The sequence below is a fragment of the Alexandromys fortis genome, unplaced genomic scaffold, assembly GCF_014885135.2.
Source record: "Alexandromys fortis isolate MF-2015 unplaced genomic scaffold, M_Fortis_MF-2015_v1.1 scaffold_64, whole genome shotgun sequence".
NCBI lineage: Eukaryota > Metazoa > Chordata > Mammalia > Rodentia > Cricetidae > Alexandromys > Alexandromys fortis.
In genome coordinates this window covers 4,779,226-4,801,366 of record NW_026067976.1, presented here as the reverse complement: position 1 = coordinate 4,801,366, position 22,141 = coordinate 4,779,226, and the positions used below count along the sequence as shown (strand labels likewise).

Genomic DNA, 22,141 nt, shown 5'->3' with positions numbered 1-22,141 from the left:
AGTTGATTAGAATTTTTTTCTTCAAAATGGGGCTTTCTATAGCTTTGGAGCCTGTCCTAGAACTCATTCTGTAGACCAGGCTGGCCTCGAACTCATAGAAATCCACCTGTCTCTGCCTCCAAAGTATTTGGATTAAAAATGTGTACCACCATCACCTGGTTTGGAAGAACTCTTAACACTATAAATTAACTAATGTATGGAAAGTTCAAAATAAATCATTTGGGGTCTGAGAATCTAATTCACTGAGGACGTTGTCTGCAGCATGAGCATTGAGATCTGCTATCACCAGAACCCAAAGGAAAGCTATGTGTGCCTATAGTTAGCCAGCCTTGCCCAGGTGAGCCTCGGTCATAATGAGAGACCTCGTCTCAAAAAGCAAAGTGGGTCTCTGTCTCTATCTCCATCCATCACCAGAGACAGAGACCCACTTTGCTTTTTTTCACCTTCCTAGACATGGACGGAGGGGGGAGGACCTTGGACTTTCCACAGGGCAGAGAACCCTGACTGCTTTTTGGATTGGAGAGGGAGGGGGAGAGGAGTGGGGGGAGGGGGAGGGAAATGGGAGGCTGGGAGGAGGCAGAAACTTTTTTTTTCCTATTCTCAAAAAAAAAAAAAAAAAAAAAAAAAAAGCAAAGTGGGCTCACAAGGCCTCAACTCTATACAGAGAATTGTAGGTACTTAAGGAATGTTAGGAGCAGGAGAAGTAGCCTTCCACAAGAAAAAGCACAGCAATTGATTATTCAGTATCAAGTAGTCCCCCAAAACATATATTAAATAGGGACCTCCGCCATTTTTCCCAGATTTGAAACCTAACAGTTAGAAGTATATTTTGTCAGGCATAAGGATAACAAAAAGCCTCCTTGCTTTCTGATCCTATTTGCTTGGAATACGTTTTTTCCATCCTTCTACTCTCAAATCCAGAGAGCAGCAGATTACCTCCATAACCGTCATGTCCCTGTTATGTCGATGGGTACATCTTGACTAGCTTCTTGTTTTTGTAAGAACAGAGTTCCTGCGAAGAAGGTTTATAATCTATAACCTACCTTATTTCCTCCCAGTAGACATTCTTAATCACCATTCTTCTACAAAAGCTCTCATCAAGATTATTAGAGACCTGAATATAGATAAACCCAGCCATCAGTAAAAGCATTCATCTGCTTTAGCATAGAACTGTTGTCATATTTTTAATGCCATCATTTTCTCTGTAGCATCCTGGATGAGTACTTTATTTTTGTTTATTTTTGCTTCAGTTGGTAGTTTTATTTTCAAAATTTTTAAATATGCGAGAACATTTACCTGTTATTCTTTTTATCTAATTAATTAATTATTGTTTTTTCTAATATATAATGTATATCCATATATATGCATATTACATTTTATCTAGAGGATTACATCTGATTATTGAGCTGGTATGTTAGTGTATGTGGATTCGTGTGTTTTAGAGTTTTGTTTGTTTATGGGCACAACTTGAAATTACATTTTGTTGTCCACTTTCTGTACCAGTATTCCTTTTTGTTTAATGTCCTTTTTTCTCTAGAAATGTTATGATTGTTACAAAGTTGTCAACGTCACTTCAGCCCACCCTCGTGCAATAGGTTTTATATCGGTAACCTGAGGCTTCAGGAACAGAGGACATACGATTCAGCTGCATTTAGGTTTGGGCTGGAGGCTGTTTTGATTTAAACTCATCTTAGGCCTGTTAACTATCTATAAACTTTTGTCTTTATAGGCTTTCTATACACACAACTTAGTTTTCAGCAAAGGCAGATAAAGCTTTCTCTAGCCTCTCTTCAAGTGCCTTAGACCTGTCTTGGTTTCAAATTACAAGTGCGGGAAGTACTTGTTTCCCATTGTCCCAGCTCAGGTCCTATCCACTTCAGCCGACATTGGAAGGCAGTAGAGAACATCTTCATGTCCATTTATAGCTCTATGTTTGCTGAGTTTGTGGTTATTGGGGTCTTTTAGCCATGGTGACCTTGTCTCTTGTTTTCTATTAGTAGTGTCTGTGAAGAGAGGGAGCCTGAAGTGCGCACTTGTTATGTAAACCCTATTAAAGTCCAGCACAAAGTCTTTTCCAAGACTCTGACACCTCCTGACTGCCACTCATCTGCAGGACTGTTCCTCTGTCATCCATGTCCCTTTGGTCAATCTCTGTGCCTACTTATGATGCTTTCTCCTCCTTTTGTATTGATTCTTTGATAGTGTGTTGTTTAACCAGAGTTCTATTTATTCTATCTTAAAAATTTTCAAAAACTACGTTTATGAAAATTTCCATTTGTCAAATTAATGTCAGCTCTTCCTTTATTTTTTTATGTAATACAATTTGTTTTTATTTTAAAAAAGTAGTCATTATTTACATGTGTTATAGTTGTTTGTTTCTCAGAGAACTATGCTTTACTTGTATAATTTCCATATAATTAGTAATATTCTCACAGATTGAAAACACATAGATAAATATTAGTATTCTAGTATTTCTTAGCCAAGATATTGGGTGTTCATAAATATGTTTTTTCTCTCTTTAGACTCTTTACCTAAAATCTGTTTTCCAGAAAACTAAAAATACATTGTGAAATGTATGGGGATAAACATAAAACACTGAATAAGATATGACATCTGATACATTTCCTCTGGTAAAAGTTCAGTGCTGAGACATGGGTTGCTTCCTGGGCCACATGTATGAGGAGGCCTTTCCTAACATATCACTCTTTTCCTTTACCCCAGAGTCTAGTAGACTAAATTCCTCTGGATTCTTTGATTATTGATCTCTTCTACATATTTTTTAATCTTTGAAAGTTCCATGTGTTTATACAATATATATTGATCATATCTACCTCTACTACCCCCTTTTCTTACTAGCTCCCCACCCTATTTCTCCCCAAACATTGTATTTTAATTTAACTTTGTTCTTGTTTTAAATAACCATTTGGGTTTATTTAATATTGCACATATAAACTTAAGTGTGTGGGCAGTCACTGGGGCATGGGAACCTGCCAGTGGGCATGTTTCCAGGGGAAATGACTGTTGGTCACCAGCCATCAACTGCCCTTAGCCCCTCTGATAGGCTTTGGGGGGGGAGGCTTATGTGTCAGTTGACTGCCTTGTTCAGGTGACCACAGCTCCTATGAGTTGACACATACAACAACCTTGACTTGTCTGGAAGTCAGCATCTTACAGTTCTCCCATAGATGATCTGACATTTACATTATTTCTGCCTTCTCTTCATTGAGCCTTGGGTAGTGGAGATTGATATGGACGGCCTGGCCACAACTGAGTACTCATGGTTATTTGTGCATCAGCCACTACCTACCGACAAGAGAAGCTTCTCTGGCTAACGTTGAGAGCAACACAGATATATGAGTATAAACATGAGTATTTAGAATTTAGTTTGACATCATGACCATTTGGCAAAACAACAGTCGGTTCCCCTAGGACCTATTATCTCCCAAGTCGTGGGCTTTTTATCATGTTTGTAGTAGCATGCAGAAATTCCCTCCTGTGGAGGAGGTAACCCCGTATAACTTTCATGCCATTTTTACCTCATGGACACATCTTGTCAGCAGGTCAGGACTAAAGCATGTAGTGTCCAGTATTGGATAAGGCCTTTGAATGTGTTTATCATCCATCCATAAAAAGGCTTATATTAATAAGAGCAGTTTTTCTTATTTATTAAATTCTTGAAAATTATTTTATGATCAAAGTTAACTTATGTTTAATTATGTTTCAAACATTGATTATCATCTAGCTATACCTAGAAACTGAACTGTTTCTTTGAAAATGAAGTTGTCAGTTGTCAGCAGTGGGTAAGTTGCTGTCATCTGCCATATGGTTTCTGATTAATTCTGTGGGAGCTGATGATACAACATAATTCAGTTCTTTATGCTTTAAAATCATGTTTGTTACCAGAATGTGAACATTTAAAGGTTTGGTTATGAGCTGAGAGAGTGGTAGATACTGCTTAGCATAGAGGAGATTCTGGAAAGCATCACAACAGCAACAGTAATCATTGGAATGCCTAGGAATTATGACTAATAAACACTATTTTTCTCTTTCTAGAGAAAAACAGAAATCTGAAGTCAAAGACCGAAAAGTTCTGGAAATTTTACAAGTTAAGGATGTTAAAATACAAGAACTGGAGCAGGTTGTATTCTAATAGAAATATCAAATATTATATTTGCTTCAGGTTGTAGATATTTAAAATTATTAGAAATTTGTATTATAGTATAGTATCATTAAGAATATCAGAATTATTCATGAAAGAATTGTTTTGAAATTACTGTAGTCAATTTTTTATTATTATACCATGTTTTTACCCTACTCTTTGTCTTCTAGGTTGATTAGGTATAAAACTAATTAAAATGCTTAACAGGCTTTTGGGGATTTTAAAACAATATATATCATTCATTGTTTTATTGTATTTTATTTTTGCTACATTATTAGTCATGTGTTTCTGATACATACATTTTTACATGGATTTGGTTATAGAAAATATTCACAATAATTGGTACTATTCTATTTTACCTTTGAAAATTTGTATTATTGAAAGTTTGTACAATTATTTGCATTATTTACAGTCCTATCTTTTACATATAACTTAAATCACAGAATTAAACAAAAATTTATAGTTTGCATGTATTTTTATAATCAAAAAGTTAGTACCACAAAAATGTGTGTGCTCTCCCTGGACCACAAAATTCCATCCAATGATACTGTGGGGATGCATTTCACAGTTAAAGCATACCATTCTACTTTGTCTCCCGTGTCTCTTCTCTAGCTCATATTGCAAAATAGATCTAGTCTATCTCTAAGAGTTCCTTATAGTCTCAGTACTAGCATTTTTCAGAGCTCTAAGCTCCAAGTCTCTTCTGAGACCCAATTCAAACTCTTATTTATTGGCCCCTGTAAAATTAAAAAAAAATAAAATAAAAGAGCAGTATAGACTTCCAGTATAGACTTCTAGCACAGCATAAACATACCCATACAAAATTAGAAGAACGGGACATAGGAAGGAGAGATGGAATGAAAGCAAGACCCAACCCAGCAGGATAAACAGTAAGTCCTGGAGCTCCATTTTTGGCATATGGGGCACATGACAGTGTGATCTGGGCCCCAAAGGACTTGGGCAGTTCTGCACTGTTTTCCTTGCCATTTACAGTCACATGGGCTCTCTTTGGAGCTAGATTGGCTCTCTGCTGCTCTCCCTGACAGATAGTCTGCATTGCTGGTGTTTCTTCCCTTTTGGCCTACACCAAGGTTTTATTTTACTCTTACAATATCATGCATTGTTCTCTCCAGGGCTGTTGGAAGGGATGCTGGAATTGTTATCCAAAGCTTGTCTTCCTAACCCTTCCTTTAAAATTTGGGTGAGATGACATGATTCTTGATTCTATATATCTGTAAAACTAAATCATGTGAACTATACCTCTTTACATCATGGATGAAGTAGTCTCTGAACACACAAATGGCTGGTCATACGTGGAAGCACTTCCGTAGCTGGGCCTGTATAGGCCGAGTGCCACACAGTTCTTATCCTAAGTCCAGGTGTTTCAAATGAGCTAAAACCTCTACATACTTGATCCTGAAATAGGTGGAGTTCAGCTATTTCTGAGGCGCTACCATCTTTCCTCTTGTCTAGCTGTAACAAACCTGGGCTCTTTTCAAAAGCTCTGGTGTCTTTCGTATCCACGGTTCCTTGGCCCCACCTTTTACTGTGCTCATTTTATGGAATAGCTGGAATACTTCAAATCCTCGTGCTCTCCACTTTTTCTATAAGCCTGACTGTGTGCATCTCATAATAATCATGCTACCACCTCTGTGGTGGCTGCCTTTGCAGTTTTATTCGCCAGATTAATTAGTCTGTCATTTAAAACTTAGCTTCTCACAAAGTTTCAGGACACAAACTACAAACTCTTCATGAGAATGCATCACAGATCCTCTCTGTTCCAATTCCCACTTGAGTCCTTGTTTCCATGACACGTCACAAGCACGCCGCATTTTGTTCAGCATTCTCCTCTGAGTTTTTGACCAAACTGCTTACAACATTGTAGATCTTCTGTAGTCTTGTTGTATGACAAGATTTCCTAGGGAGACACAACATACATGTCTACTCACCTTGGATGGGGAGCCCGTGACAGACCAAAGTATAGTTATCACCCAAGTCCAAGTTGGTCAATCACTGAGTTTTATTTGGGGTTACTTACAGGAATATGGGTGAGGTATTACTTACAGGAACAGAAATGACAAAAAGACAGCTGTATCACCAACATGCACCCCAGGATGGGCAACAGCTCACAAAACCTGGAAAGCTGGAGCCCACTGCACAGCCGGCAGCAGTGGAACAAACTGAAGGGTGTTCTTTCCTGGTGGCTCAGTTGGTCTTCTAGGCAGGCTGGCTGATGTTTCTACTTTCTCCAGGCTGCTCTGCTCTGTTTCTTGTTTGCAGTTGTCCGAGAGTCTTCTCTGCAACTTGAATTTTAAAGAGTGACATCCCTCTTAGGATGGAGGGACCTAATGAATGTGGTCAATTTTAGGGACTTCCTCAAGTTACTTTGAGCTGTTTCCCTTCTGTCTTAAGGAGCCTCCCTGCGGGATGGAGTGTTTCAATGTAGGTAGGAACTACTACATAAGAAGCCTCTATCTTCATTCTTCCATTACAATAGGCTCTGTGGCAATCTCATAGTTCACATATCTACACTTTTCCATATTTTCCCACAGACTAATTCCAAACAGATCTGCAGTGTGGTCATAGCAATGATTCTACTCCTGGAACCTATTTTCTATAAGCCTTCTTGTTACTCTGACAAATACTTGACTGGAGTATCTTAAAGGGGGTTGAATTCATCTTGGCTCACAGTTTCTGAAGTTTTGGCCCACTTTGATAAGGAGGGTGTGTAGAGCCCACAGATAGCCTGGTGGTGGCCAGGAGTTTAAATCATGTCAGTGCTGGCTTCTTTCTTTCTTTGTTCTCTCCTATTCATCTGGGTCCCCGGAACATGGGATGGCTTTCACGATGGATGCTGCTACCTTGAAATGCGCTCACAGACATAACTTAGCATGTGCTCTACTCACCTCCTAGGTACTTCTCCATCCAATCAACTTGATAATCAGGATTAACATATACTGTTAAAATACATTGCAGAAGAGACACTTTACTGGCCTACTCATTCTGGGCTAGCAAGTGTGAATTCTGAAAATCGAGTTTCTCACAAAGGTAAATTTAATTAAATACATAAGAATATTCTATTTATTTATTTATTTATTTATTTATTTATTTATTTATTTATTGTGGCACATGCCTTTTTTATTGGATCTATTTAAAACTCTGTTCTCTGCTACATCAGAATGAACTATTCTCTAGTCATCCTATGGCAGTATGGAATAGCCTATCTTGGCCCTCCTGCAGCTTTGAGGGCTCAGGCTTACGCACACCCTTTAGTAATTCCATTTGGATGGATTTGGCTCTTCTGCCTCCTACTGGGTCCTGCGGAGCTTTCTGCTCTGGTCCTCTACTCTCATAGTTCCATTTTGTCCGTATTTCTTCTCCGTCTCTTCAATTTGACAAAATATTGATTTGATGGAGAACCCAGTTCTTTGATAAATCCAGGAATTGTGAAATTTCATTTTGTTGAGTTTTTTTCTCTTGTGTGGATGAAAATGGGACTTTAAAATCCTTTCAATGCTGAACTAGAAAAGAGACGGCCCTCTGTTGAATTTTGGTTGTGTCACTAAATATTACTAAGTACCCCTTCCCCACACACAGGATATATAGTGTGTGAAATACAGTATCAATTGGAATGACATTTCCTTGAATTCAAGACTTTATTGTGAGTCTAGTCAGATGTTAGTGTGGGTATTTTTTGGCCTTTATACATAATGCTTACAGAAGTGAAATCCAATATTATCACATATATAATTGATAATAACGATTATCATGAAATTTCTTTTGGTAAGATTGTGACGATGGAATGATCATTAGCTCAGTTCAGAGAAAAATTAGGAAAACCAAAAGTTCAGCTCCCTGTAGTGTTGTGATCTCTCAGCCCTCAGTGTGTGAGCTCTCCTTCCTTAGTGTTGGAGTTCTCTTTTCTTTTTTGCTTTTTTGAGGCAGGGTTTCTCTGGGTAGCTTCGTTTTATTTTTTCTTTTCTTTTGGTTTTTCGAGACAGGGTTTCTCTATAGCTTTGGAGCCTCTCCTGGAACTCGCTCTGTAGACCAGGCTGGCCTGGAACTCATAGCCTGCCTCTGCCTCCCAAGTGCTGCGATTAAAAGCGTGCACCACCACCGCCTGGCCAGGGAGTACTCATTTCTTAAGCCACCCTTTGTGCTGTCGGCCATCAGTATGACCATTTCCTACTGGCACTAGTTCAGTTAAGAGAACTGCTCATTTCTAGATTAAAGGAGTTAAAAGACAGAGTAAAACCATCACACTAAGGATTTCTTTGGGCTGCTTCTGCAGCATGGGGGAGCTAGCATATAGGGCAGAGTTATCCCAGATTGACTCAGTGAGGATATGAGGATTTAAGCTTATGTAGGCAACAGGACCAGGCTAGTAAAGGCCAGAGTTCACTGTTGACTAAAGAGGAATTTCTGCTTCCACCCTGATTGCTGTTTACATGGAACACCAGGTTTCTCACTTGACACCAGGCTGCTCATGCCTGTTAGGTCCACCAGCATGTGAGGGATGAGTCGGAGGCTGGAGAGAAACTAGTAAGTCAGGAAGGAAGCTGGTGATAGCAGATATGGCAGCTCTAGAGCATCGCCTCTACCACTGAGTGGACTGCTGTGGCGACAGCAGCAATATGAAGACAACCGAAATGGCAATGGTGCATACAGTCAGTGTGGTACACAAAGTCATGGTGGTCAAAGGGCAAACACAGCTTGAGGGACTGTGGTGTTGCTGCAGCCTGCAGAAGTGGTAGGTGTGTGTCATTCCACCTACTACCACATCTAACCTCCCAGATCAGCAGACCAGTGCGGTTGCCGGCCTCCAACCTGGGCTGGAGGGGCATGTGTAGGCTACCTTAGTGTCCACTCAGGCTGCAGAAAATCAGCAACAAAACTAATCATGCCCGAGAAAAGGACATTTAAACAAAAATTTTCACAAAACCCAGCTAATCAACAAATAAGAAAAAAGGAAGAAAGCTACCCAAACAAACAAAAGAACCTGCTAGCTGTGGGGAGGGTTGAACTTTTGCTGCTCTGTCTCAGAACTTGAGTTGTGTCATGCTGGCTATAAGGTAAGTTACATTGTGAAACCCTTTTCTTTATTGTAGGAAATGACGTGGCTTCTGATAACCTAGTATACTGCAGTTAATGAAGTGTTGCTCTCTAGTGTTCTCCCTCCCCCCCTTCTAGGAAGCATAGAAATGAATGTTGGTTTTCATTTGTACTTATTTTCTTACTCCCTCCTCTCTTTTCCATTGTCTTAGTGCTAGTGGTGTCATTACTTCTCTGTGTTATTAAAGCTCTTATTTCCGTTTTGAAATAGTTTGTAGTTAGTATAAATTAACTGTACTCCAGTTACTCTGCCTTAATAGCACATGGCCTCGGGAAAGAGCTGGAGGATAGTAGGGTTTTAGGTTCTATGCTGTTCCCTAATCCACACTTACTCTATAGGCTTCTCTTGACCAGGGTTTAAATTATTCATTTCTTGGCTTGTCCATAATAAATTATTTGTTTCAGACATGCTTTGTCTTGTTGCCCTTTATGCTTTATGGTTCCTCTGAGTTCTGTTTGCTATTTTAGTATGAGCTCATGTCAGACTATCAGAAATTTACTGTATCTAGAAAGGTTTGCTGAAAGAGTATCATACTGCTAAGCTTTAAAATTAATTGTCTCTGTATCTACCTGTACTTTCATTATTTAAATTAGATTTTTTCAGGGGGCTTGGAAGATAGCTCAGTGGTTAAGCCAGTGCTGCTCTTTCAGAGGACCCGGGTTCAATTCCCAGCTCCCACATGGCATCTCATAACTGTCTGTAACTCCTGTACCAGAGGATCTGACTCCCTCTTGCAGACATACATGCAGGCAAAACACCAATATACATAAAAAAATTACTAAAAATTATAAAAGAAGATTTTTTTTTCATTAGGAAAATACACTTAATTCTTTAGAATTACAAAAGTTTGGGAGTTTCTCAACTTTCTATCAGAAATTCATCTTTGTGTAACACTGATGATTATACAATAGAATATCATTTTTACAATTAATTATCAGAATATGATGGTTTGGGCAGTCCAATAACTAGCCTTACTTTGTGTTTTTATTTACAAATTAGGCCTCTATCTATTTTTTCCATCTTACTAACTCATACAAGTGCCAGTCTTTAAATAGTAAGTAACTCACAGATGAACTTTCCCCTTGTGTCCTGCATGTTGTCAGTGCCTGGTAATGTTCAGTTCCCTAAAATAAGGAACCCTTGGCAGACATCCCTTTTTTAGGGTTCGAACCTGTTCCAGATGAGAGATGCTCTTAATCTTTTTCACTTCTTTTGAAGGATAGGCCTATAGATGTTTTTATTTCTGAAGATATTTAATATTTATATCTTTGAATTTATAATTCTTATGAGTATTGTTTATACTAAGAATTTGTACAGATCATTGTTATTTTCTCTTTTGTTTCATTTCCCCCAACACTTGGTTTGATGACTAAATCAATGTAATTAACCAGTCTTAGATTGTATTCCTGTTGCTAAATAATGTACTGTTGAAGGCATGAGCAGTGTCTACTCGTCCTCCTAAAGTCCCAATGGTAAATTGAAGTACAGTTCTATCAAAGCTTATTGGGGGTCAATGAGTTCTTTGGGCTTCCTTATAGAGCCTAGGTGAGGGGTTCCTTACAGAGGTATAGTCTTCCTCCCTTAAAAGGCTGCACCTTGATAGCTTTTACCATTAGACAGAATGGCCTTTTCATGGCGATATAGAGCAAGCCCCCTCTCCTTGTCTTCCCTGGCCTAACTCCAGCTCTTTCCTGAGGTCATGTGTATATAACAAGTAATAGGACGGCCTTGTGACCCTCCCCATCTTTCCATGAGGGTGGATATAGACAGTAAACAAGCCCAGCTGGGATAATCATTTTGCAAGTGGACTCATGATTACTCCAAGATGGTCGTTTCTGGGCTCAAATGATAGTCAGCTACAACTCTACTTAAAAAGTAATATTCACTCATGTATACCTGGAGACATGATTAAGAGTGTTACAACTGCATTGTCTGTGTACATACATCTTCCATTAAGGAGAAACAACTGAACTATATACTGAGAAGAAATGAGTATATCATAGTGTGTTTTCCACCAGTGTAATTGGATTGCAACTATATCCACCCATATGAATGAATCTGGAAGAAAATATTGAATAAAAATAGCAAGACACAGAACATGTATAGTATAATTTAATATAATGTTAAAAGTGAGGCAAATTATATAATATATTAAATAAGAATGAATATTTCTTTAAACTGTTGAAAATAAAGAAAAGAGAAGAAAACAAGATATATCCTTCCAGTATAGCTATTACCTCTGGAGTGGTTGGGCAGGGGGCTGGGGTGGGAGATGGTTAGAAGATGGGGGGACCTATAGGGACTTCACAGATAATGACAACTTTGTGGTATTTATTTGGTTGACATGTAGAGTGCTTCTGCTTTTCTTTTTTTCATTTTAACCCAATTTCATACATTAGTTTTAGATGTATTCAACATCTAAAATACTTTTAGTATAAGTAAAATAAAATTAACATTTAACAATACAGCTTTTGTTTTTCTTTATTTCTTTTCTTGTCAGTTGAGCACCGGTGCTGTCTTTAACTAATTCCTCACTTTTAACTGCCATTCATTTTCCCCTTGAATCTTGCTCTAGATTTCATAAATCCTCCAGTCCTTTGAAGAGGGCTTAATAAATAATAGATATTGAACTTTAAAATAAATAGATATTCAGGGATTTGAGCATCATTGTTACACCAGAGATAGACTAAAGGTTAGTTTCTACTCAAATTTTTATTTAAAACAAAAACAAAGCCAGACATAGTGGTATAGACCTCTAATCTCTAGTAATGGAAGTCTGAGGAAAGAGGATTGTCAGGAGTTTGAGGCCAGCCTAGTCTATGAAGTAAGTTCCATGCCAGCTAGGGCTAGAGTGGGATTCTGTCTAAGACAACCAACCAACCACAGAAATATAAATAAATAACCAAACAAAAACAACAACAATCCCAGTATTTTATTCTGTTGTGTCTGCTTCTTGGTTGCAGACCAATGCTGATACTGTTGGGTCATACCTGTAGGCTTCAAATAAGTGTGTGAGGATAGAGACCAAGTGCTTGCTAAGTGCTAGCTGTAAGGATGGAGATGTTAGTGAAAGACGCAGGGATTGGGAAGAAGATAGCAGCAGGATATGGGTTTTAGCTGGAAGTGACAGCAGAAAGCCCAGCAGAAGTGTATTCCTGGGTGTTACAGTTGAACGAGGTTCCTGGGACAGGGTCAGGTCTGATGCTGGGTCACAGTGCCACAGAGAGGCATTTTCTGAGAGAAAAACTATAAACAGAAGAGGCAGCTAAGAATTGAAGTACAGTCTTCTATTCATTAGTTAGGTATAAAGTAAACATCTAGCTTTTGTGAATAATATTTAGTTATACTTACTATAATCTTAGTATTCTGCCTGTGGAAGAAAATACTTTGGCACTCAACTTTGCTGTTTTTATTTTTATTTTTGAAATGATTCATTCATTCAAAAAACACATTTTCTTTTCTAGAACTGTTTCCTAAATGTTATCCAATAAGAGAATAATTATATCTTATTTTGACTATGCATACATTTTCCTTATTAGAATTTTAATCAAATTTGGTAACTTCTTTTCAGATCACATAAATGTTTGTATTCAATGTAAGGTTTCGTATTTAGTATTATGTTTTTAATGTTTTCCATCCTCACACTTCTGAGGTGAAAGCCCATGGGTGTGGTGCTGGAAGTGATAACTGTGATATGAAAGCTGACATCAACAACTTACATATAAAGCTTATGAAATGAGCTGGTTTTTTCTTAGACTTGCAGCTTACAGTTGATTTCAATCTTTTTCACAGACTGAATCAGAACTAAGACAGGAAATAAACGACCTTGTAAAATGGAAGGCTATGGTTGATGAAGAAAATGCCTTCTTAAGGAAAGAATTCAGTGATTTACAGAAGAAATGTAAAGACAAAAGCCAAGAGCTTAAGGTGTGTTGACTTGTGCATGCCTTTACAGTACCTTTGCTTTGATGTCCCCCTTGAAGTTTGCTAACCCTTGTGGCACAGAAAGTGACAGGCTTGCAGGAAAATTGCCTTAGGCCCTGCTGTACCACACAGTTTTCTCAAATGCAAAAACTCTGATAAAGATGCTTTAAAGCTAAGACTCAGAGCTTTATAACTTACAGATAAATAGTTAATGATGGAAATGGAGCTAAGAAAGTAGGAGTGTGAATATGTGGCTTCTGTAATTAGATTCTGATGGGACTGGCATTATTAATTGATAAAACCCAGGTCTGGGAGGATATGTCTGTGTGGGTCTCAAAAATAGCTGGGGACAGCATCAAAGGCAGCTTGATCAATTAATGGGCTCTTTGCAAATGTGTACTCATCAAAGCTGTCATCCAGTGAAAAAATATGACCCATCCACCTGCATGAAAAGAGGCCAATAAAGTACACAGGTGACCTTGGCCATCTAATACAGAAGAAGCTGCTCTGAGGAGGAAGCTGCACAGTTTATGTTTGCTGATTAGTTCTCACCTTTTTTTTCCATGTTTATCGGCCCTTATGGTCCTGCACTACAGGACACTAAGGAGTTTGTACAGAATAAAGAAGAGCAAAGCAGGCTGTTTATAAAAAACCTGGAGGAGGAAAATGAGAAATTACGTACACGCTGCACTGACCTGCTAAATGACCTGGAGAAACTGAGGAACCAGGAAGCATATTGGAGAAAAGAAAAACACAGTGCGGATGCGAAAGTAAAGGTATAGGACGAGGACTGAGTCTGTGCTGCTCTTCTGCCTCTAACTTCTTACAGGAAGTCAAGAACATGTTTTTTCTTTAAATAACAAGTTATATATTCAGATCCACCAGTGGGAACTAGCATTAATTTATATTCTTTCACTTAAGACCCATAGCTTTTTAAATATTGATGTCGCAAAGCAGGAAGCTGACTTCAAATAGTTATCCTAAAATGTAATCATTAAAAAATAAAGGCTATTGCTTTTGAAATAAAGTATGTTTTGAGAAATATACTTAGAACCATTGGTTTGACTTTTTAAAATGAAGGCTTACTTTTTCAAAATGATCTAGAATTCATTACAATACATTTTGGAGACTCTTTGCTACTTCCTTTGAAATTACCATGTAAAGAATCCCCACAAAACAGTTAAAAATACATATGGGTCTATGAAAGTGTTTTCTTTGGCTTAAAGGGAAAAGTAAAATTTTAGTAGAAGATAAAAGTCTTTGTATTATTCTCTATAATATCCTCCCATCCATTTTGAGTATCATTTAAAAATAAAACATTCTTCTCTGGCATTCTCTTTGTCTTGAGGTTTTTGTTAATTACATTTCAAATTTCTCTTTCATCATGTATTTTATTGAAAAGGGCAGAAACAAATAAGACTATTGAATATGGAAGTCTTTTTGTGTGTGTACACAAGGAAATCTTATCTCAGTGTACATATGCGTATATCCATCAAGTATATTTTAGTTGATTATTTGTGCATATGTTTGCATGTTTAAGTAAGTGTGCAGATTTGTGCATGTATATTAATTCTGGGAGAGGGATAAATTGGAGGGTGGGTGTCAATTGTGTATATTATATACTGTTCAACAATTCAGTGAACCAATTAGCTATTGGGGTAACTGGATCTTTTTTTAAAATTTTTATTATTTTTCTGAAGTCCAACCTTTGGAAATGTGGTATTTCTGTGAGTGTAAGTGATGCTGCCTTGTGCTCATGTTTACAGTCACACGGCTGTTCAATTGTTGTTTGCATTTTGTGTGTCATTCAAATAATCAGTTCTATGGTTTGCTCTTGCTTTTGGTCGAGGAACATATTTATACCTTGAATAGGATTAATTGGCTTTTCAAAGTCTGTGAATTGATAACAATCAGTATCTTACTTTCTTCCTTAATCTTCTTAATTTAAGAATTTTATATGATAAAAATGTCCTGCTCTAAGTATTTGTTTATACTGCATCAGATTCAATAGTTTATTGATTTGAGATCAGTCTCTCCTTTCAAATTTCCTTGTGTGTATTGGTCTGTTTATAGACTTAATTTTGTTACGTGAGGCGTTATAGTTTTGTAACTTGAGTCAATATTGGGTAGAAAAGCCTACTTCATTCTTTTGGTAAGGCCTTTATGTAGTCCTTCACTAGGATATAATATTAAGAACAATTTTGTTAGTAAATTGCATTAAGAACCAAATGGTTTCATGTTTAATTTAATAATTAATTTGAGAGAATTGTTATTCTACCTCTCAAGAATGTAGAATATAGTATTATAGTAGCCTCTAAATGCTCTTGCTCCACCTTTGTTAATTTGTGCATGGACCTCAGCCATAAACACTCATAGGTAAGAAGAAGTTACTCATTTTATCTTCTATATATACATCTATTTTCTTTTGTCTCTCGTAAAGTTATAGTGAGATTTTTTAGGTTACATAGTAACTGTTTTTAAGCTTCTAAGTAGATTGTTAGGTTCTGTTCTAAATAGCTGTATATGAAGTCTTTTTATTTCTAATAATGTTTGTTAACAATATTGTCTGTATTTTTTTTGCTGTAGTTACTCTAGTGACAGTTGTGAAATGGTATCTCATTGTATGTGTGCTTTTGGGGGCCTTGTTTTTTGTAGCAATCAGGATTGATTCTAGAGCCATGTGTGTGATAACTAAATGCCCTACTACTGAGTTATATCCCCAGTTCTCATTCTGACTTTAATTTGCATTTTCCTTGTGACTAATGATGTTGAGCATTTTTTTCATGTGTTACTGATCATTTGCATATCTTTGGAGAACTGTCTATGCAAATATACTGTTTATAAGTCCCTCATCAGACACAGAATTTGAAACTATTTCATTGAGTTTTTGAACAGATTTTTACTTCCTTGATATGTATTTGGTAAATCGAGTAACAGCTACAAAAGTTGTCTTGTTATATTGTACCAGTCTGATATTTTGCTACTCTGTTAATACAAATTATCAGCTATTGTATTATATATATGCTAATATATTATATATACAATATAAGCAGTACTATACCAGTCTTATCTTTTATTACTGTATTTATATAAACTAAGTAGTGAGTATGAGAATGATTTTAAAATACAACATTATGTGGTATTCTCTTTGTCTTGAGTTTTTTGTTTATTTTTCCCATTAAATCTCAAATTTTTCTTTTGTTATGTATTTTATTGAAAAGAACAGAAACAAATAAGGCTAGCTTTAGCATCTCCAATATCTGGGTCTATCCACTCATACTACTGTGAGGTAATGGTGTTTCTTTAAACACAGAGACATTTTTCATTTTTTATGACACTTGTCACCTTTTGTTTTTATTGTTACTCTATTTTTTTTTTTTTTTTGGTTTTTTCAAGACAGGGTTTCTCTGTGGTTTTGGAGCCTGCCCTGGAACTAGCTCTTGTAGACCAGGCTGGTCTCGAACTCACAGAGATCCACCTGCCTCTGCCTCCCGAGTGCTGGTATTAAAGGCGTGCGCCACCACCGCCCGGCTGTTACTCTATTTTTTGAGTTATACAAGAAACCAATGTATAATCAAAGATCATGAAGACTGGATCCTATCTTTTGAGATTTTTATAGCTTACTATGTTTTATGAGTATAGTTTTATCCATTCTGAGTTAACTTTTTTATTTGTTATATTCACTTCTGTATCTTATCCACTCCATCTTGTTGCCCCCTTGTTTCCTCCAAATAATATTTTCTCTGCTTTCGTGTGCGCACACGCACATGCACCTAGATTCTCAATAAGAGTGAAAATAAGCCATGTTTTGTCACACTGATAACGTCTTAATGTGGTGTAGGATACAGATTCAACTTTATTCACTTACATCTCCCAGTTCTACCTCTTGTTGAAAATAAGTTTTCTTTTCCTTACTAAATTATTTTGGTATCCTTGTTGAATGCCATTTTCTGTCATATGAGTTTATTTCTGGAACTCAATTCTGTTCCTTTGCTTGTACATCTACTCTCATGCCTTTGACACACTGTCTCGAGTACTGTAAATTTGTAACTCATTTTGTACCTTGCATGTGTGTGTGTGTCTGTTTTTTTCAAAATCTATGCCTAATCTCTTCTATTTGCATGTGAATTTTAGAATCATTGTTTCCATTTCTACAAAACAAGTCAGTTTTCATCAAAGGGGAGAAGAAAGACAAAATCTAAAATATATATATAGTTGTGGAATATTAGTTTAAGATATGTTACATTCTTTTATTCTGTGGAATATTTATTTAATGATGCAAATATATGTTTCATTCTTTTATGTTGCATTTATTTAAGTCTGTAAAGCTATGTTACTTTGCCTGTTTAAAACACCTGATTGGCCTAATAAGGAGCTTAAAGGCCAATAACTAGGCAGGAGAGAGAAATAGGTGGGGCTGCTAGGCAGACAAAATAAATAGGAGAAATCTAGGTTCATGAGAAGAGAGAAGAACAAGAAAAGAGCTAGGAGTAAGAAAAGGAGAGGAGGAGAATCCCAGGAGCCACATAACCAGCTGTGGAGTAGAAAGGGAAGAAAGGCATACAGAACTAAGAAAGGTGAAAAGTCCAAAGGCCAAATGCAGAAGAAAAGAAATGGAATAACTTAAGTTAGAAAAGCTGTCTGGAAATGAGCCAGGCTAACACCAGGCATTCATAAGTACGAATAAATCTCCATGTATTTATTTGGGAGCTGGGTGGTAGGCCCCCAAAGAGTAAAAACAACAACTACTACAGTGCACGATGTATATATTTTTCGTTTTGTTGATCCTTTTTCTTCAGTGCCTCCTCAATTTACTTATAGTCTGTATCTCTCACAAAATTATTTCCATCTCAGTTCTGTTTGGATCTGTTTGTACAGTATGTATTTTCCTTCCTTTTATTTTCTATTCGAATCTTTGAGTCCTAAGACAATCTTTTATATATGATAATTAGTTGTTTTTCCAGTCAGTCTACAAAGGCCAGATTCCTTGCTCCATTCTGTCACTGAAATCTCTGTCACTGAAATCAGCTTGTATTCAGCTGTTGGCTGGATGTGGTTGTACAACCCTGTGATTCCAGTGCTCAGGAGGGTGATCTGTTGGGACTGGGCTCCACAAATGCTTGGTGTGGTTTTGTGTAATGGTCTCTATTACAAAGAGAAGTTTCTTTGATAGAGAGTATCTCAGTTACTTTTCTATTGGTGTGACAACACAATATGGCAAAAAAAAAAAAAAAAAAAACCTTACAAAATCATTTAGTTGAGACTCGTGGTTCCAGAATGTCAAAGTTCATGACCATCATGGTGCGGACTGTGGCAGCAGGTAGGCAGGGAATAGAGCAGAAGCCGAGAGCTTACCTACAAGCATCACACACACACACACACACACACACACACACACACGGGGGGGGGGAATGGAGAGAAAGAGCTAACTTTTTAAACCTCAAAGCCCACTCCTAATGACACACCTCCTAACCCCTCCCAAGCTGTTCCACTAACTGGGGAACAAGCATTCAAATATTTGATTTTATGGTGCCATTTTCATTTAAGACAGAACAAGGGGTAAGGGCTACAAATATTTATATATTAGTTAAGAATTGTGCTGGTTTAATATATGATGGTGATATGTTTCTAAACTTCATGACTTCATTAGCCATGGTAGTTGGTTAGATTTCCAATATAAGACATGATTTCCATCTTGTTGAGCAGGTCTGAAGTTTAATTTGTTAGCTACTGGTCCTGCCAAGGTATTCATGCCACTACTGCACCCTTAGACTTATCCTACCATGGTGGTCATTGATAGGGTTCATAGGCATCGTAGCTGGTAGGACTGCTAATTGCTTCCCCACTCCGCAAGCTTCCATGGCACCCTTTGTTACACTGAAAATTAATTCTCAGGTCAGTTCCCGCTCAGGGGCATTGGCCCTGCTTGTGAAATGCAGTAGTGATTAGTGCCTTACCTTCTACCTTTGGAGGGCATCCAAGGGCAGTAGGCATAGTTCATAATGATGTGGGAATCTCTTGGATAGTCCATACAACTCAAAAGAGGCTTCTTGTGCCTAGTGCTGGAGGTTTTTGTTAGATGGTTTTGGCCCAGGATGGAAAATTTCATTTAAACTACATATGTACATTTATATATTACATTGCAAGCATTATAGGTATTTTAGGAAGATTCCTAAAATTCCTTTTGATTTTTTAAGGTAACCTTACTGGTATTTTATATTCCTCTCCCTTTTTCTGTATTTATCTCCCTCTGTTTCCTAAGTAGAGATCCCCGATTTTCCCATTTCCATTAGAACACTTGTGCCCTACTCTTCCCCCTTTGTACGTGGTGAAGATGAGGGTCCACTTCATCTTTCTGTGCACATACAGCCTTCCCAAATCTGCTGCTTGAGAAGACTGCCCTTTCCTCACCAAGGAGTGTTGATATCCTTGCCAGAGTAATTTTATACTAAGGGGTGTTCTACCCTCCTCTATTTTGATGGGGATGGCCTGTATGCCAGTCCTATTGTCATTTTTGCATGCTGTAACTTTTTAGTACAGTTTGAAGTGAGGGAATAGGAGTCCTCAGGCAATTTTATTCTTTTTCAGAATTGGCTTGCTTATTTAGGGCACTATAATATTCTATGGGGTATTTAAGAAAATGTTTTATAGCGCTGGGAATTTTGATAGGGCTCCGTAATTGCTTTGGGTAGTGTTGATATTGTATTAAGTCGTTCTCCCTAGTAATATGGACGTCTTTCAGTTTCTTAGTGTCTTTAATTTTCTTCAACAATATTGTAAAGTTCAGTGTATAAGCCTTTTATCTTCTGAAAGATGATATAAACTATTCAAATTTTATTTGTGGGTTTGTTTGTTTGTGTATGTGCTTTTTTTGTGTCTGTTTGTGTCTGTTTTTTTGTTTGTGTCTGTAGCATTTGTGTTTGAAACCAGGGCCTCTCACTTTGAGAGGCAAGCATTCCCTTGCTAAGATAATTATTTAGCCCTCTTTTTACTTTTTATTTTGAGACTGTGTAGCTCAGGTGAACCTTAAACGTGTGAGTCTCCTCCCTCTGCTTCTCAGGTAGAAGGGATTACATACCTTACCAGCAGGCTGACAAAGATTAGATTTCTTTCTAAGCATTTTTATGATTTTATTGTAAATAAATTTATTTTTTCAATTTATTTATCTGATTATTAATTATTAGTTTACAGAAATGTAACCAATTTTTGGTTGAATATTTTTGCATGCATATGTATGTGTAACACACACATGTATGGGTGTTTGCATGTTTGTGGATAAACATCTAAGTGTGAATTCACATGAGCAGGTATGCTTGTGTGAGGAGGCCTAAGGTTGATGTTGGTATTTTCCTCTGTTGTTCTCTACTTATATATTGAGGTAGGGTGAAGCGTGAATCTAATTAGTCTTAATCAATATTTAGAGTCAGATATTAAGTTAAAAGCTAAAAGATCAGAGAAGCAGAGCACCTAGCTACCAGAGACTTCTGACCACTACAAAATCTCAGACTGAATGGGGATGATCCTGTCTCTGACTGGCCGGGCAGTGGTGGTAAGCGCCTTTAATCCCTGTACTTGGGAGACAGGGGCAGGCAGATTTCTGTGAGTTCAAGGCCAGCCTGGTTTACAAGAGTGTCAGGGACCAGCCTCAACAAAAACACCACTTGCCAGGGTAGGAGTGTGGGGATTAGAAATATAAGTAAAGAGCATGGAGAAAAATATGACAAGAAAAATGTTTATGGCTTAGATTGGGGGATTTTCTATTTAATTAGAGTAGTACCGATGACATTAAAAAGAACAATTTTCCATCAAAAACAATATACTTTCTCAAATTTTAGTATAATTAATTTGACTGCCTCTGGGTCTGTTTCTATTTCTATGTCCTATTTGATTAGCCCTGTTTTAGGATTGAGTTTTAAATTTCAAATAGGAAGAGTTCCTAGCCTTTGTGGTTTACCTTGGTGTTATGGCTGGCATGATGTTTTAGTTCTAGAATACCAACTCCAATAAAAAAAAAACATTGCGATTATTTACATATCTATATTTGTAGATAAATGTAGAGACAACTGGTATATGAAACAGACAATTGTTATGCTTATAATAATGATTCTCTGCTTTCATTATGGCAGCACATCTTTCTTTAGGTCATATTTTCTTTTATTCAATAAGGCTTTATAAGTATATTACACATCAGTCATAAGATTTATTTTTGCCAATTTGTTTTGCTGGTATGATAAATATTGAGTTATGTGGAAAAACAGACATGTTTGCATAATAAACTTTTATTCTGTTAAAAAGCTCTTATTAGTTCATAGTATTTATACACTGTGTATTTTTGTATGTAATATCATACTAACAATCAATAAAAATGCACCATTTCACACACAATATGTATGTGTTTAATGTCTTGTTTTGTACTTTCTTCTCTTTTTGAACTGTTTAACCCCTTAAACAACCTTTAATATAAACCAAGATTATTTTTAATTTTTAGAAACACTTTTACCATTAATTGTAATGCTTACTGATTTTTGGATCAAATTATGAAGTGTCCTTTGTGTCATTATTTGCCTAGCAGCTAAACATTCAGTGATTTGAGTCTGTATAGCTCAGTTCCTAGCATGTTTGCCTAGCATACAAAGCACTGGGTTCAGTTCCCAGAAGTCTACAGATCTCAGCATTTGGGAAGAACTGTCAGGAGGTCAGAAGGAACTTCAAGGTCGTCCTCTGGTACATACCCTGAGCTCACAGACAAACAGGAAAAAGTAATCCCACAAAATTGTGGGTTGTTTTAGGATGCTTTTATTTAAGTGTATTTTATTTGTTTGTTTATTTATTTTTATTGACTATAGATTTGACAGGGGGTGATGGGTGGAGAGATGACAGCCTTTAAGAGCCCTGGCTGTTCTTTCAAAGGACCTGTGTTTAAGTCCCAGCATCCACATGTAATT

General features: G+C 37.1%; 1 protein-coding gene across 10 annotated transcripts in view; it reads left to right on the top strand.

Moving 5' to 3' along the window:
• Cntln (centlein) overlaps positions 1-22,141 on the top strand; it is a 235,960-nt gene that overhangs the window by 60,278 nt on the left and 153,541 nt on the right. For 8 of the 10 annotated variants that reach the window (XM_050157430.1, XM_050157431.1, XM_050157428.1 and 5 more), the window contains exons 3-5: positions 4,054-4,138; positions 13,065-13,199; positions 13,793-13,972. In XM_050157430.1, the coding sequence (XP_050013387.1) occupies positions 4,054-4,138; positions 13,065-13,199; positions 13,793-13,972 (400 nt within the window). Of the gene's footprint in view, positions 1-4,053; positions 4,139-7,070; positions 7,208-13,064; positions 13,200-13,792; positions 13,973-22,141 lie in introns of those variants that run through there. The other 2 variants (XM_050157435.1, XM_050157434.1) reach the window with 2 other exon arrangements.